Source organism: Labrus bergylta, chromosome 1 (genome assembly GCF_963930695.1).
Source record: "Labrus bergylta chromosome 1, fLabBer1.1, whole genome shotgun sequence".
Lineage (NCBI taxonomy): Eukaryota > Metazoa > Chordata > Actinopteri > Labriformes > Labridae > Labrus > Labrus bergylta.
Window position 1 is genome coordinate 3,214,551 of NC_089195.1, and position 14,645 is coordinate 3,229,195.

The 14,645-nt window shown below is 40.2% G+C and overlaps 1 protein-coding gene across 3 annotated transcripts in view; it reads left to right on the forward strand.

Annotated features, from left to right (window-relative positions):
* Nucleotides 1–14,645, forward strand: part of si:dkey-237i9.1 (SEC14-like protein 1) — a 35,259-nt gene that overhangs the window by 15,296 nt on the left and 5,318 nt on the right. For all 3 annotated transcript variants that reach the window (XM_065962656.1, XM_065962661.1, XM_065962660.1), the window contains 12 exons: nucleotides 5,750–5,899; nucleotides 6,213–6,344; nucleotides 8,148–8,276; nucleotides 8,811–9,084; nucleotides 9,254–9,363; nucleotides 9,661–9,850; nucleotides 11,024–11,112; nucleotides 11,391–11,461; nucleotides 12,564–12,735; nucleotides 13,381–13,515; nucleotides 13,656–13,790; nucleotides 14,306–14,557. In XM_065962656.1, the coding sequence (XP_065818728.1) occupies nucleotides 5,750–5,899; nucleotides 6,213–6,344; nucleotides 8,148–8,276; nucleotides 8,811–9,084; nucleotides 9,254–9,363; nucleotides 9,661–9,850; nucleotides 11,024–11,112; nucleotides 11,391–11,461; nucleotides 12,564–12,735; nucleotides 13,381–13,515; nucleotides 13,656–13,790; nucleotides 14,306–14,557 (1,839 nt within the window). The remainder of the gene's footprint in view (nucleotides 1–5,749; nucleotides 5,900–6,212; nucleotides 6,345–8,147; nucleotides 8,277–8,810; nucleotides 9,085–9,253; nucleotides 9,364–9,660; nucleotides 9,851–11,023; nucleotides 11,113–11,390; nucleotides 11,462–12,563; nucleotides 12,736–13,380; nucleotides 13,516–13,655; nucleotides 13,791–14,305; nucleotides 14,558–14,645) is intronic.

Below are 14,645 nucleotides of genomic sequence, written 5' to 3' on the forward strand. Positions count from 1 at the left end.
TCCGGTTTGGTTCAGTACAGTTTGGTATTGTTTGATACGCGAGTGTAAGCAATACGCCAATAGTTGCATCAGTTACTAGCAGCGACTTTATAACAGCTCAACGCAGTGTAGCCCCCCATTCTATTTAATGTAGAATAAAAAAGGGACAGAGTAAACTAAGGCTGCAGTAATTTTGTAATCAAGTAATCTATCGATTATTCTGGCGCTTATTCGTGTAATTGGATAAGAAATGCTGCATGGTCCTTTTTTCACCGTTTAATCACTTGCTTTATTGGTATTGTGTTGGAAGAGAAAAGTGGAGCGGGCAAATAGCGTGCTCTATAATGTCAGTGATTATAACCCCACTTTGTTTAACCGTGTGTGTGAAGTTCACAGACTACAGCAGACTGTGAGATGATGTGACGATCGTTCAGTGTATTTTTATTGTTGATAAATGCAGACAGAGTGCACTTAATACTTAATACTGTTTGTTAACATGTCTGTTGGGTATAAACATTGACCAGTCATGTGGCGGATAGCCCTGTGAAATTTACCTGCCAAACGGAAAATCTACCCGCATTTGGTGCTTGGCGGCAACCTTGGCTATGGAGCATAAAAAAACAAAATCTTAAAAATTCCCCTCAGCCAAAATGTTCCTGCTTCCTGCAGGAGAATCCAGCTGACAAAAATAGTGGTGACTGACCTCTGGGTGGCTGCTGTCTTTATTACACAACCATTTTTATATTCCTCAGAGATGTCACAATGAGGAAGTTCAGCATGTTCTCCCAGTTCAGAACACTTCCCAGGAGACTTACAGGACAGGACATTTCCTCCTAACCATAGCAGCTTGACCCTCATTTCCATTTCATGTTTGTCTTGTCTTGTCATGTTTGTCTTGTCATGCATATGGCACTTTATAGTAGTCAACACAACTAAGAGGTGGATTTTTTTTGTTTTAAGATTTATTTATGGGCTTTTGTCTGAAGATAGGACAGTGGATAGAGTAGAAAGTCAGGGATCATGTTTTTAAATCCTACTGCTTTGTGGAAGCAACAAGAGAATGTTTGTGGCTCTCTGTTTTTGACACGGGAGCTGGGGATTGCTGTATAAAGCTCAGTATGGAAGAACATGTACCATCAAGTCGGTTAATGTCTTCTGCGCCTTGCTTTAGTTTCTGCTTTGCTGTTGCATCAGAAGTGTTGCTATGTTACAACATCTTTGCCTTGGGGTGAGGGTGTTTCTTACTGTGCAACAAGTACAACTATGCTGTGGTTTAATATGAAGAAATTGTCCTGCCTAGGGTTGTTGGTGGTTGAAGTCGGTTCAATAAGCCTGTATTTATTTTTACAGTAATGCTGTAGATTTGCTGCTTCCACTTTTTAACTGGGATGTCTATTGTACATCACAAAACATTTATTAAATGCTACAACTCTCAAAATCGTAATTTTGATGTCCTAAGTTCAAGCCAGATAATGGCTGAGCTGCCTGCCTGCATGCTTGTTTTCTTGCCTGTAGTACACATGCACCAGTCCTGAAATGTTCTATTCTCTACATTTTCTAAAGCACCCTTCCTGAGCTAAATAGTTCTTGTTTCCATACCGCTGCTCTACTCATATTACCTTATATCCTTATGGAACATGTGCTTTGTGCATGCAGTAAGGAATCAAAGTAACCTTTTACTATTGTTCTGAATATTTACACTTGTGTTACCCTAGAGAGCACTTACAGTCTCCAGCTAAATTCCAGGAACCATTCCTGAAGGCTTGGTCAGTTAAGATGTGTCCAAACATACCCTGTCGTCATGGAGACTGGAGGACAACGTTTTTGTAGTCTTTCTTTCACATATACAGCTGTTTCAGTCAGAATGGAAACTTTGACAGGATTTGTGTTGTTCTATTATTAACTGTTTCTGTGTGCTGCACTTGGGAAAAGGACAAATGAGTATTTGCTGTTGTGGAGTTAAGTCTGGTGTCTTTTTGGGTTGATGAGTCATCCCTGCCTGGGGCATATAAAACTTAGCAAGATTCTTAAGAAAAAAGTTAGGAAGTTTTAAAGAATGTTCTTAAGAAATGACACTGTTCTATAGAAAACAATCAGGAATTACACTTAAGAACTTCTTTATTTTCTTACTTACGAACTTCTCAGAAGCAGTAGGGAAGGCTTATATCCTTATATAATCGGCCTATGCCTTTTTCTATACATTCGGTGGAACATTATTGACTAAATTTTATTTAGTCAATGTTATTTCAATACATTATAATAAGCATGTTTGTCAACATTATTGCTGTAGAAAATATTTGAACATTAGTTAGTTTCTTTGGGTAAAGGCAAATTAGATTGAAATCAACTGTCAAATGTGCTAGCTTATTTTCAGGTGTTTACACAAAAAACAACAGTGGCAAGCTAAAATCAACGATAAATGTAAAGACAAACTTAGTAAAACTGAAAAACAGATTCTATTGTCTAAAATGTGTTTAAATGTAAGAATTTAGAAGCTTACCTTTCTACTCTAGCAATTTTGGGACAAGTGTAGTGTGATCTTAAAGTTAAGAAGAGAATTAGTAAACACAAGAAGAAAGTTAAGAAAATAAATACAAACTTTTTTTCAGGAATATGAAAGCTTCTTAACTTGAAATCATTACTTAAGAAGTTTCTTTTTCTTAAGAAAGTTTTGTGAATCTTTATCCCAAAGAATGGAAATGGGCTGGTATGATGTGAAATGAATAGAGCATCCAGCTTATTTCTGTAGAGCTACAGCTTTCATTTTCAGCACACATCTGGTAATTGTATGTTATCATCTATAGTAGAGTAGAATTCAAAAGAGGTTTTATTTCAAGTTCAAGCCCTATATCTTTTTGCAATAGTGATGACGTGAGGAAAATAAATAATTGAGAAAACGTTTAACGTTACACACATCCACACTGTTTACCATTAAACTCTAGGTCAATATAGACTTGGATAATTACCTGGATGAATGCCAAATGACCTTATTATTGACTGTGTTTGTGTTATTTCATCTGCATTCAGCTGTGCATAGTGAGTCAGGCCTGCTGTAGAACATTATTTTTTTTTAACTTGTGACTGGAGGAGTGATTTATGGAGTGCCAAAGGAGGCAAACAGGCTAGATCCTGCTAAAGGTTAGTTGATTATCCTGGAGGAACTGTAGTGCCGAGATTTGTTGACTAACTCCTTATAGAAACTGTCTGGCTAATTTAACACGTTGGTATTTTTCTGGTTGATCAAGGAGTTTATGGATGAGAGACACTCCCTGAAACCAAGCACTGGTTCAGAGAGGGACGTGACAACAAATGCTCTTAATTTCTATTCTTATGTCATTATAAGCACCATGTGAAATACAGGAAGATGATCAGATGGGATCAGACTGGTTCTACTGAATATTATGAAATAACAACATTGTAGCCTAGAAACATGTCCCTACAGCCGCCTTTTCAAGGAAATTCCTGGTATCATGACTCTCCTGTTTCCTGTTTTTTGTAACACGAAAGCAGTCTGGCTTTTTTTCAGTGGACAGAGGTAACTAAATGTTTTGTTTATTTTTTCATGAAGCAGAACAAGGCTCCTTTGTGGTTTTCTGTCTCATCAAATAAACCCCATGGTTTTGTATACTTAGTAAGGTGTTTGTTAAAAAAAAAAAAAAAAAGTGGTGTTTTTGAGCAACCATGTCATTTGTGGTCGAGTTTGCTGTTGACGTACTGTTGTTTGTAATGGGTGAAACTCCTGTTTACAGTCAGTGCTGTTGTGCTGACGGCAGTACAAAGCCTACACCCAGAGTTCCAGAGCATCAGGGCAAAAAAAAAAAAAACAGAGCTCAGCATTCAGTCAGTGGACAGTGGGCAGTGAGTCGCCCTGGCAGTGGTATGCCAGGAGCTGCTGAACCCTACTGACTGCCTATTCACACAAACAAGTTCTACTGCTGATAAACACACGAATCAGTCAGAATCTACTTGTATGTTTGTTTCTAGAAAAACTCAGTTAGGATGGTGGTTAAATTATGAAAAATGGGATAATTTCAGATTTGTACTGATCTATATTGAGATTTATCAAAATATATAAAATGATAATGCTGCTGGTTTGTGTCCTAACAACGACAGAAGCCTAGAACACAGGGTTAGTGTTCTTCTTCACATTTCTAGTAACAACCAAATGATCAGCAGATGTTTTCTCATCCTCATAATAAACTAACCAGGCAATACAAACTGGTAATTTTACCAAACCGGACAGTTTATGTCAAAAACAGTGTTTCATCAACATACTTAAGGGACTGTGGACGGGGTTGCCTCTTCATAGCTCTGCTTGTTTTGCTCTCAGCTGCCACTCTTCTTATGACTACAGTTCAGCTAATAAATTCATATAACGTTGTCTTTTTCAGATTGTAGCGGCTTGCTTTATCCATACTATTAAAAAATGCTCTTATTGCTGCTCTGTCCTATGCATGAAAAGAGGCTGTTTTGTCCAAAATAGTCCAAAAAATGAAAAATGATTATCATTAACTGCTATATGCAAACACAACAACCTTTTATCAATGGCTGCGGTTCAAATATCAACTGCAACTTTCTTCTAGGCTTTGTTGAACTTTAAGTGATTTCTGTTCTCATGCTTTTCACAGAAGCTCAAAGACATCGTCTTGTGCTCTGTAGAACACAGCTCCTTTATTAGCCAGACTCAGCTGACACAACTCAGCCGACCCCAAAAGTCTTATGAGCAGCACTTGTTCTCTCAGTTGATCAAACACAGTCTGTCCCTGCACGCGTCTTTCAGGCACACTGTATGATTTCAGTCTAAGTCCCTGTTAGTGAAGTGGCCGTTTTGCAATTAAAAGTATTGCACTTCTGCATAACATAAAAGTCACTACTTCATTTCTTGAAGTCTTTCTTTGCTTTCCTGGTCTCTTTTTGTATCATTATGCAACTCGTTGGTCATTCATTGGTACATTAATGCATCGCTTTGCATCCTGCAGTGTTAAGTTTCAGGATGGAGTTTCATAAGCTGTCCAAAATGAGGAAATATCCTGTTTGTCTCAATGCAGAAAACATTCAGAAGTTTCTCGGACCAGCTCAGTTTTTTGGCCAAACCAATGATGTTATCACAATCATCACTCACTTCACTGTGGACTAGGCAGTCTAGTCTCTTGTTTTGACTTGCAGGGTTTGTTACCTCACCGTTCAGATCCTTGATTGCTTGCGATAAAGACAAGGAAGGAATGGCTGCTGCTGCACGTTATGCCAAGGCCTGGTTGTGTAACAGCTGGCTGGCCTTTACATAAGTGCTGAGGTTGCCAGTGTTTTGCATACATGAGAACGGATCATTTAGAGACACAGTGGCCCTTATTGTGTTTTGACGAAATAAAAAAGGCCAGTATTTGAGTCGGGACAATTTTCTGCTGCAACTCATCTTCAGTGAGGCATGTGAAAAGATGCAAAGTTGAAAACGTTTTTGTTTTGAATATTATATAACCTGGCACTACAAGACCTCGAGTTACTGTGTGTTGTTTCTAAAGCTTTAACCTTTTCTCATATTCATTGAATGAAAAATGTTTTAGGCTCGTGAACACTTTAAGACTCAAATTCTGTGTGCTTTTCAGTCAATCAAAAATAAGTGTGCCTTGTACGTTAAATGTCTCAACTGTGATGCTCTTCTGAATAAAAAAAGATTGTAATAAGTTATTTCTTGCTGTTTAGCTACACAGTATATACAACAACTTAATATAAAACAACACTGTGTTAATCACTTTATTGCTCACTCTTTCAGGCCTATGAGCGTCGCTTTCCCACCTGTCACCTCATCCCCATGTTTGTGGCAAGTGACGTGGTGAATGAGGAGACCAGCGAGGACGGTTCCACCCAAAAGGTTGAGCGTCGCTGTGCCCTGGATGTTGACGCCCCGCGCCTGCTCAAAAGGGTATATTGCATTTAAGTTATTACATTTTGAGAGCTTCATTAAGAAGTTTGTCAAGTCTCTTGTTTCATGACTGTGTGTGTGTGTGTGTGTGTGTGTGTGTGTGTGTGTGTGTGTGTGTGTGTGTGTGTGTGTGTGTGTGTGTGTGTGTGTGTGTGTGTGTGTGTGTGTGTGTGTGTGTGTGTGTGTGTGTGTGTGTGTGTGTGTGTGTGTGTGTGTGTGTGTGTGTGTGTGTGTGTGTGTGTGTGTGTGTGTGTGTGTGTGTGTGTGTGTGTGTGTGTGTGTGTGTGTGTGTGTGTGTGTGTGTGTGTGTCAGATTGCTGGTGTGGATTATGTCTATTTCATCCAGAAAAACACGCTGAACCGGAAGGAGAGGACACTTCACATCGAGTCCCACAATGAGACCTTCTCCAACAGGGTCATCATCCATGAGACCTGCTGCTATTCGGTCAGTAACAAACACAACTCTGTGCTGTCAAATGCATGCTGTTGTCCAAAAACAGCTAATAACAAATGCGTATATTTGTAGTACAACCTGTTAAATTTTAAAGAACCACACGTTAATTCTGGTAGACAAATAAGCAAACACACTTGCGTTCTGTAAAGCTGTTGTTCAATTCCTGATGGGCAAGCCGCCACCAGCGCAGCTATGTGAATGTTTGCTCCTCCTCTAATCCCTGCTTCCCTGCAGAGAAAGCAATGTTAAGACTAGCATTTAGCATTTAGCTAAGTATCTCAGCCCATCTCTCTCTCTGAATTACTTTTTTTTAAACACTGATCTGAAGACAGCATGCCTTCCCTATCGTACTTTCCCTTTTTTCTGTGTGCTGCATGCTTAACTCTGACTTCAGATCTGCATGAATGGTCGTGCTTTGAGTTAATGAGGTCAAGCACATTGTATTAGCCTCCAACCAACTAGAGTGCTAATATTAGGTCTGAGGCTGCATAGAGGCTCTTACTGCGTGGTTAAGCATACTGGCCTAACAGTGACTGGGATGGACAGCTCAATTAGATGGGGCTAATGGACTGACTAAAGCTGAAATATTTTGTGATTTTAAGAGGAATGAAGCTTCCAGCACAGTGATATCAAAAAGCATTAAAATCAAGATGTATTGCCATGAAAGATACTAGGAATCTAAAATCAATTTAAACAACTTAAAACAAGGAATTATGTGCTCAATTCTTTAAATTGAAGTAACAAGAGTATCCTTATCCTTAGTATTCTTTTAAACTGTTTGTCTTTGACAGAGTACAGGTTCTGGCTGCAAAGATAACTTCACAATAACCAAGACTTATGTCCTGTCATCGAGTTACAGTACTAATTAACATATGGTAGTGACAGCCGCTGTTGTTATTCTTGTAACTGATAAAAGTGAAGATCAGTGCTGAAACGGAGAAGCTGGTACCCAGTGTGCAATGCTCTCTGCTAAGAAGAGAGGACAGATAACACATGCTGTTTGAGTAAGTCTATGTATTTTTCTAAAACGATGACAAAAAAAACAAAAACAGAAGAATGTCAAAATAGTTTAAAAAAAACACACACTATAGGGAAATGCTTGCTATGCAGCTGGTTATATAAAGAGCAACGCTGCAACATTGCAACTTGCTGAGTCAAACAAAAAAAACATCCGAGTTCTGCAAAGAAAGAAGCAACCTTTCATTATAAAATAAGAATACATAATCCTTTAATGATCCTCAGAGGGGAAAGGCGGGTGTTACAGCAACACAAAAAGAAAGACAAATACAAAATAAGCAAGCATAAATACCAATAAGAATAAATATATTAATATTAGAAGTAAGCTAGCAATCCATGAACATGCACCTGGACTCTGATCCTGAGGTATGGCTCAGCACATCCCTATAAAATGTATCTGGTGGAGACAAAATTAAAACTACATTTCAGTTATTTTACTGTAAAGGTTCCTGTAACAGTGATAGCATCAAGTGAAAGATAGATGGAAAATACTTTTTCTTCTGTTCTTCTCCAGTTTAGTTCTAATTGAACATCACCTCTTGAAACCTTTTCACGTCACATCAGAGACATGTGTGTTCGTTTGCCGCCCTAAACCTCCAAACTGTCACATTTCAATAGCTGGCTAGTTTTATATGGACAGACTGACACACTCCCACTCACAGTGGGAAAATTGCTTTTCTGTGTGCGTCACCATCAAGTGAAGCTTAGTGTTTAGTAACCATAGTAACCTGTGTGTCCAGTATAAATTACAGTACATGCTTGTGATTTTTGTTATAGGTCCACCCAGAAAATGAGGATTGGACGTGTTTTGAGCAGACTGCCAGCCTGGACATCAAGTCCTTCTTTGGCTTCGAGAGCACGGTGGAGAAGATTGCCATGAAGCAGTATGCAAGCAGTATCAAAAAGGTGTGTGTGTATGTGTTGGTACACCTAATAATTACACACACGGGTAGCCTTTGTATTTTCATTGTTTGCACAAAATCACAGGTTCACAAAGGAAGGATGGTCCCTTATGCGTGTTGTATTTATTATGCCCAACTGACATGAGTCTGTTTGAGCAGGTTTGTGAACCATGATTCAGCCGGGCTGGATTTGCATAAATACGATTATGTAATCTCTTTGAGTGGACAGGTGTATTTCACTGTGGACTCAGTGAGTCATCAGCTTTCATTTCTGGTAAATGTGGGAAATGTGTAATATATTCTTTTTGGTTTCTCTCTCCATTTCCATTGCCAGACACTTCGGTTGTCAAAGTTAAAAAAGATCAGATCTGAAACTGTTCTGCATGTGCTTAATTACTATTGAACATTCAGTATCAGAATCAGAACTACTTAATCAATCCCCAGAGGTGATTCAGTATTATAAGTATTGTTTATTTCTGCCTCTTTTACTACTTTTTCCATTTGAATGACTTTTGTTTATTTTACCTGTGTTTCTCAGGGAAAAGAAATCATAGAGTTCTACCTAAAGGAGTTGGAGGATGAAGGCATCACTGAAGTGCCACGCTGGACTCCCTCCTCCCATCCCCTGCCTCTCCCCAGGCCAACCAGCCTCTCCACCAGCCCAACGTTTCTCCCCAAACTTGCAGTCACACCCTCTGTTTCTATCCCGCTGCCCATTGACACCATGGACAGCACCTCTCCGGATGCTAAGCAGGACAGCAGTGTGCCTCAGACAGACAGCCTAACAGACAGCCTGGCTGGTACACCTGAAGGTCTGTTCCTACACATGATTAAACATGTATCAACTCTGGTGCTACTAGTTAGTATTACAGCAGAACAGTAATTAAAGAAAGCTGTCATCATTTAGTTTTAATGGGAAGCATAATTAATCTTCCCTGTTTTACTATGTTAAACAAATTATTCATGTTTTTATGATTGCAGATAAACTGGATGCAGACTATATCAAACGTTACCTAGGCGACCTGACCCCCCTGCAGGAAAGCTGTCTGATCAGACTTCGCAAATGGTTGCAAGAGACACACAAGGGAAAGGTAAGATTCTGTTTTTCAGGATTTGTTTAAGAATACTTTTTAACGGAATACAATTATTGAAGTTGTTTCCAATTCTAAAAATAAATGTATCAGGGATATCTGTAGAGGGTGAGCTGTGGTAAGTTTCTTTTCTATCTTTAACATGTTATAAGATACTGATAACAATGGTTCATTTAAATAAGCCAGTTACTAGAGATATTGAGAATGTTCTGGAGCATGTTTTTCTCTTTTCCTAGTTTGATGTATTTGTTCACAAAAAAAGCACACCTAAACATTCTCTCCCCTGACACGCTCCAGATCCCGAAGGACGAGCACATACTGCGTTTCTTGCGCGCCAGAGACTTCAACATGGAAAAGGGGAGGGAGATCCTTTGCCAGTCACTGACCTGGAGGAAGCAACACCAGGTGGACTACCTGCTAGAGACATGGAGCTCACCACAAGTCCTCCAGGACTTCTACACAGGAGGCTGGCACCACCATGACAGAGGTTGTTTGTGTGTGTGTGTGTGTGTGTGTGTGTGTGTGTGTGTGTGTGTGTGTGTGTGTGTGTGTGTGTGTGTGTGTGTGTGTGTGTGTGTGTGTGTGTGTGTGTGTGTGTGTGTGTGTGTGTGTGTGTGTGTGTGTGTGTGTGTGTGTGTGTGTGTGTGTGTGTGTGTGTGTGTGTGTGTGTGTGTGTGTGTGTTATATTTTTTTAAACCTCAGCCCCATTTTACCTTTTTGGTCCAAATGAATCATTGATACAATACACATTCTTATTCCTGTGCTGTCAGCTACAAGGACAGATTTAATGGTGGCCATGTAAATAAATGCAAATGTGCCAGATCGTCAAGGGAGAAGCTTGTAGATTTGTCAAGCGAAGTTTCATTTTCAATAAGAAACTTTTGCTCTCTGCTAAGTCGCTTTAGTGGAGGTGCTGTTCTACTACTGCCTTAAAGACATAGTTACTTTGGTGTTTTACAAATGTAAGCTGTGATCCAGCAAAACAATAACTTCTGTTAACTCCAAGGTAAAATGACAAATTGTTAGTTTCCAGATTTGGAGATGGAAAAAAAACGGAAAAAGATATGACAGTTCTTAAACAATTAAACATTTCAAAATGCAAAAAAAAAAATCTGCTGTGCACACGCCCAACACCCAAGCACACATTTATGTTCTGTGTTGGCTGTTTTTTTTTTTTAGCTGGCTTGACCTCCTCCATAAGTTGTGGAAGATTTCAGCTCTCCAGTTTCTTACAGACTCAAGTTACACACGTGTCATTCAGGACCCAGAGTCTTCAGCCATGCCATTGAAAAATATATGAAACTAATTAGTCAGCACTACTTAGTTACCCAACTGAAACAGACACACACACTCTCACACACATAGTGACATTCTTCGTTCCTTGTCGAGAGCATAATGACTGTTGACATGATCAATCAAATATAAATGACTTTTTATGTTCCCATGTCACTGAAGAGGTTTGTCACCATATGAATTTTTCAATAAGTATTTGTATGGGTTTAAAGGTGACAAAACACAAAAGCAATCGTCTGGTTTCACAATCACTTCACTCTTCCACCACGGATAAAAAGACAAACTATTCTAATCTGTGCATGTAACATGAAGCCTTATTGTATGTAAATAGAGATAAATTGTGTAAATATGTGTTTTCCTTCCCCAGATGGTCGTCCTTTGTACATCCTGAGGTTGGGTCAGATGGACACCAAAGGACTGGTCCGGGCTCTCGGAGAGGAGTCTCTGCTCAGACATGTGGGTAACACGAGTTGAAGCCCACTTCAGGCTTTACATGTTGAGAGGGTGATATGTTTACAGGTCAAGCAGTTGGTTGGATTACAGTCTTGTGAATTTATTTATACTGGCATGCCCTGACAAGTGCATTAAGACCAGGAAGTATACAGTTCAGTACATTTATAAATAGCCAGCTTGTGTATAACGTTGCCCTTAAAGTAAGCCGCTCTAGTGCAAGAGCCAAATGCTTCAAATGCAAGATCGCTTTGGACCAATGAATTCATGTTGTGTCATTTTAGGTGCTGTCTATCAACGAGGAGGGTCTGAGACGTTGTGAAGAGAACACCAAGGTGTTTGGCCGACCTATCAGGTATACCTTCTGTACTAATCACTTTAGAGCTGAAAAATGAACTATTGCAGATTAAGTGGATCAGCAGAAATAATCAACATCAATTTGGCTCATCAGCCAGCGGCCCACCGCCAACTACTTCACACGAAGGAGTTTAGCACAAGTGGCGGACAAAATTGTTCTTTGCTTGAGCTGCACTTTCCTATGGCCTGCATTGTTTTGTTAGCACGCTAATGTTAGCACGCTTTGGTTAGCTCATAGCTTCATATGAATATATATGAATTGACACGGAAATGACCGTGATCTAAAGACACTTGCATGACATACAAATAAGCAGTGAGTAGGCTATGTTATTATTCGTTTCTCTAGTCCTTAACTAAAACAGCTTTATACACGAGGCCGTCCCGTTCATGTAAACATGATGTAAACACGGCTCTGATAACAATACAGCTGGCGAGACTCGCGCTTCTCACTTGTTTTAGACAGTCATGACTCAGAGAGGATATACTTGAATTCTGCTGTATTTATGAGTGAAATGTCGCACATTCTTCCTTTTAATCGGGAAATGTTCATTAAAAAATCTCATAATGTTAACTCTCTTGCAGCACACATTAATGCTTTTATCAGCAAATTGGTAGCGTGACATTTAAATGTGGTAAAACAAATGCGAGAGCTGAACAATTGTTTTAACAAACAAGTTTCATTTTGTGATTGTTAAAGCTAGCATGTGGGATTCCAAAGGAAAAAATCCTCTAGGCTTGTCTCTATGTGCACTCATTGGTACGTAGAGAGAGAGAGATGGTATTTGTCATCTGTCAGCCATCAAACTGGAGGAGCTTTCTTGGATAAGAACCATGCAGGAAGGCATGTGAACTATGAATGGCCGTGACGTCATAGCTCTTGTGCCAGGGCAGATAGAGGGAAAAGGGAGGAAGTAGAAGGAGGCAGCGAGGGAGGAGGGATGCTCCAGAATTAGCAAGAAATGCCTTCACAACTTAAGCCTCACTTCAGGGTGACAGGTGCTAAGTGGTTGCAGAGAGGCTGTTGAGCAATTGTGTGTGAGCAATGCGTTTCTGGCGTGCGTTTTATCAACGCTCTAATCCTCGCTCTGCCTCTTCTGTAGCTGTTGGACGTGTCTGGTGGATCTGGAGGGGCTGAACATGCGTCACCTGTGGCGACCTGGAGTCAAAGCGCTGCTGAGGATCATCGAGGTTGTGGAAGCCAACTACCCAGAGACTCTGGGACGGCTTCTCATCCTGAGAGCTCCCAGAGTGTTTCCTGTCCTATGGACTCTGGTGAGCGCTTGCAGCTAGGACAATCTGCCATAGTGTCAAAGCTATTTTAAGTCTTTGGTCCGTCCACTCTTTAGTATTTGAGACAATAACGTATCGAAGCACACCATAACAGTACTATAAAGTTAAAAATAGGGCTGCTCATGTCTAAAGATTTCCTACTTCACTCTTCTTTTCATTGTGTTGTCATACATTTTATTATTGATATTTACATTTTTTCAGGGGCATCAGAAAAATTGGCTTGAGTAGCAATGCTGAAAATGTTATCAATAACATTAATTAACACTACGCTACATTACAGAGAATACAACACCTTAATATTTAGCCCTTTCTGCCTCACCTCAGGGTGTCAGGTGCTAAGTAAACAGACAGCAAGAAGATCCTTTTAATTGTTTGATGCCTGTGGAGCTACTTTTTTACTTGAACCTGAGCTTTCCCTGATTCTACCAACTACTGTCACTGTTGACAAATAAAAGCTTTACATACTTTTAACTTGATTTAATTGAACATAAAACACACATTCTGCTTTGTTTTTTCAACATAACAGCAGACACACACACACACACATACGTACACACAGTTTTGCTGCTGCAGAGTTAAGATACAATGAATTTGTGTAACCATGACCATATCAATGTCTGCCTCTAGGTGAGTCCGTTCATTGATGAAAACACACGCAAGAAGTTCCTCATCTATGCAGGCAACGACTATCAGGGCCCTGGAGGGCTGGTGGATTATATAGACAAGGAGATCATCCCTGACTTCCTCGGAGGAGAGTGCATGGTAAGTGTCTAATGAAGACTTAAACTCTTATATAATCTCTTGAGGTTATGAATACACTTGAAGGTTTTCCTCTACTGTCGTCATTCTATACATGCTCGTTTGTTTCATGATTGTGATTGTTGCATGATTTCTTTATGCAGTGTGAGGTACCAGAAGGAGGCCTGGTTCCTAAATCGATGTATCGCACAGCCGAGGAGCTTGAGAATGAAGATGTTCGCCTGTGGACTGAGACAATCTATCAGAGTGCAAGCGTCTTCAAGGGAGCTCCGCATGAGGTGAGACTTGATTTAGAGCCCTAAAGTGAGGAGAAAAGCTGCATCGCCTGTGGTGTTTTAAATGAATATCTAGGGCCCTACAACAGAGGGCATGTTGTCCGGGAGGGAAAGTTTTATTTCATGTTCTGCCATCTAGTGGAGGCATGTAGTAGATCACCTCTGTGTGCTCCTTTTTGAATTCTGATGCGGAACAAATGTGTCATGGCTATGAGCAGAATCTGTGCGCAGTGACATGCAGTTAATCCCGTTGCATCATTTCTACCACAGGGAGATGCATCATCATTATGCATAATCGCCCCTCTGGAATGGTTTTGATTTCATTTTAATGAGCTCTAAAACAGATGGTCAGGTTTTTCTCTCACGGTCGTCGCTGAAGTATTGAGTAATGTTAGAAGTTGTCCCAAGTGTAAAGATAAAGACTTTAAAATGATGATGAAACGTTTGTCAGTACTTTTGAGTCCAGTGTAACTTCACATCTTCTCACATCTCTACTTCCTTTTCTCCTCCACAACCAGCTTCTGATTGAGATCATTGATGCCTCCTCAGTCATCACCTGGGACTTTGACATGTGCAAAGGCGATGTGGTTTTCAACATCTACCACTCTAAGCGGGCTCCTCAGCTTCCACGCAAAGACCCCACGGGAACCCACGGCATCACATCCCCGGGAGGCAACAACGTGCAGCTCATCGACAAGTCCTGGACACTGGGACAGGATTACAGCATGGTGGAGTCTCCGCTCACCTGCAAGGAGGGCGAGAGCGTGCAGGTGAGGTTCTTGACCTTGAATTCACAGTTAAGAAATTCCTTTTGATTATGAGACAGGAATGCCTATTATATGTCACTGTTGAAATATG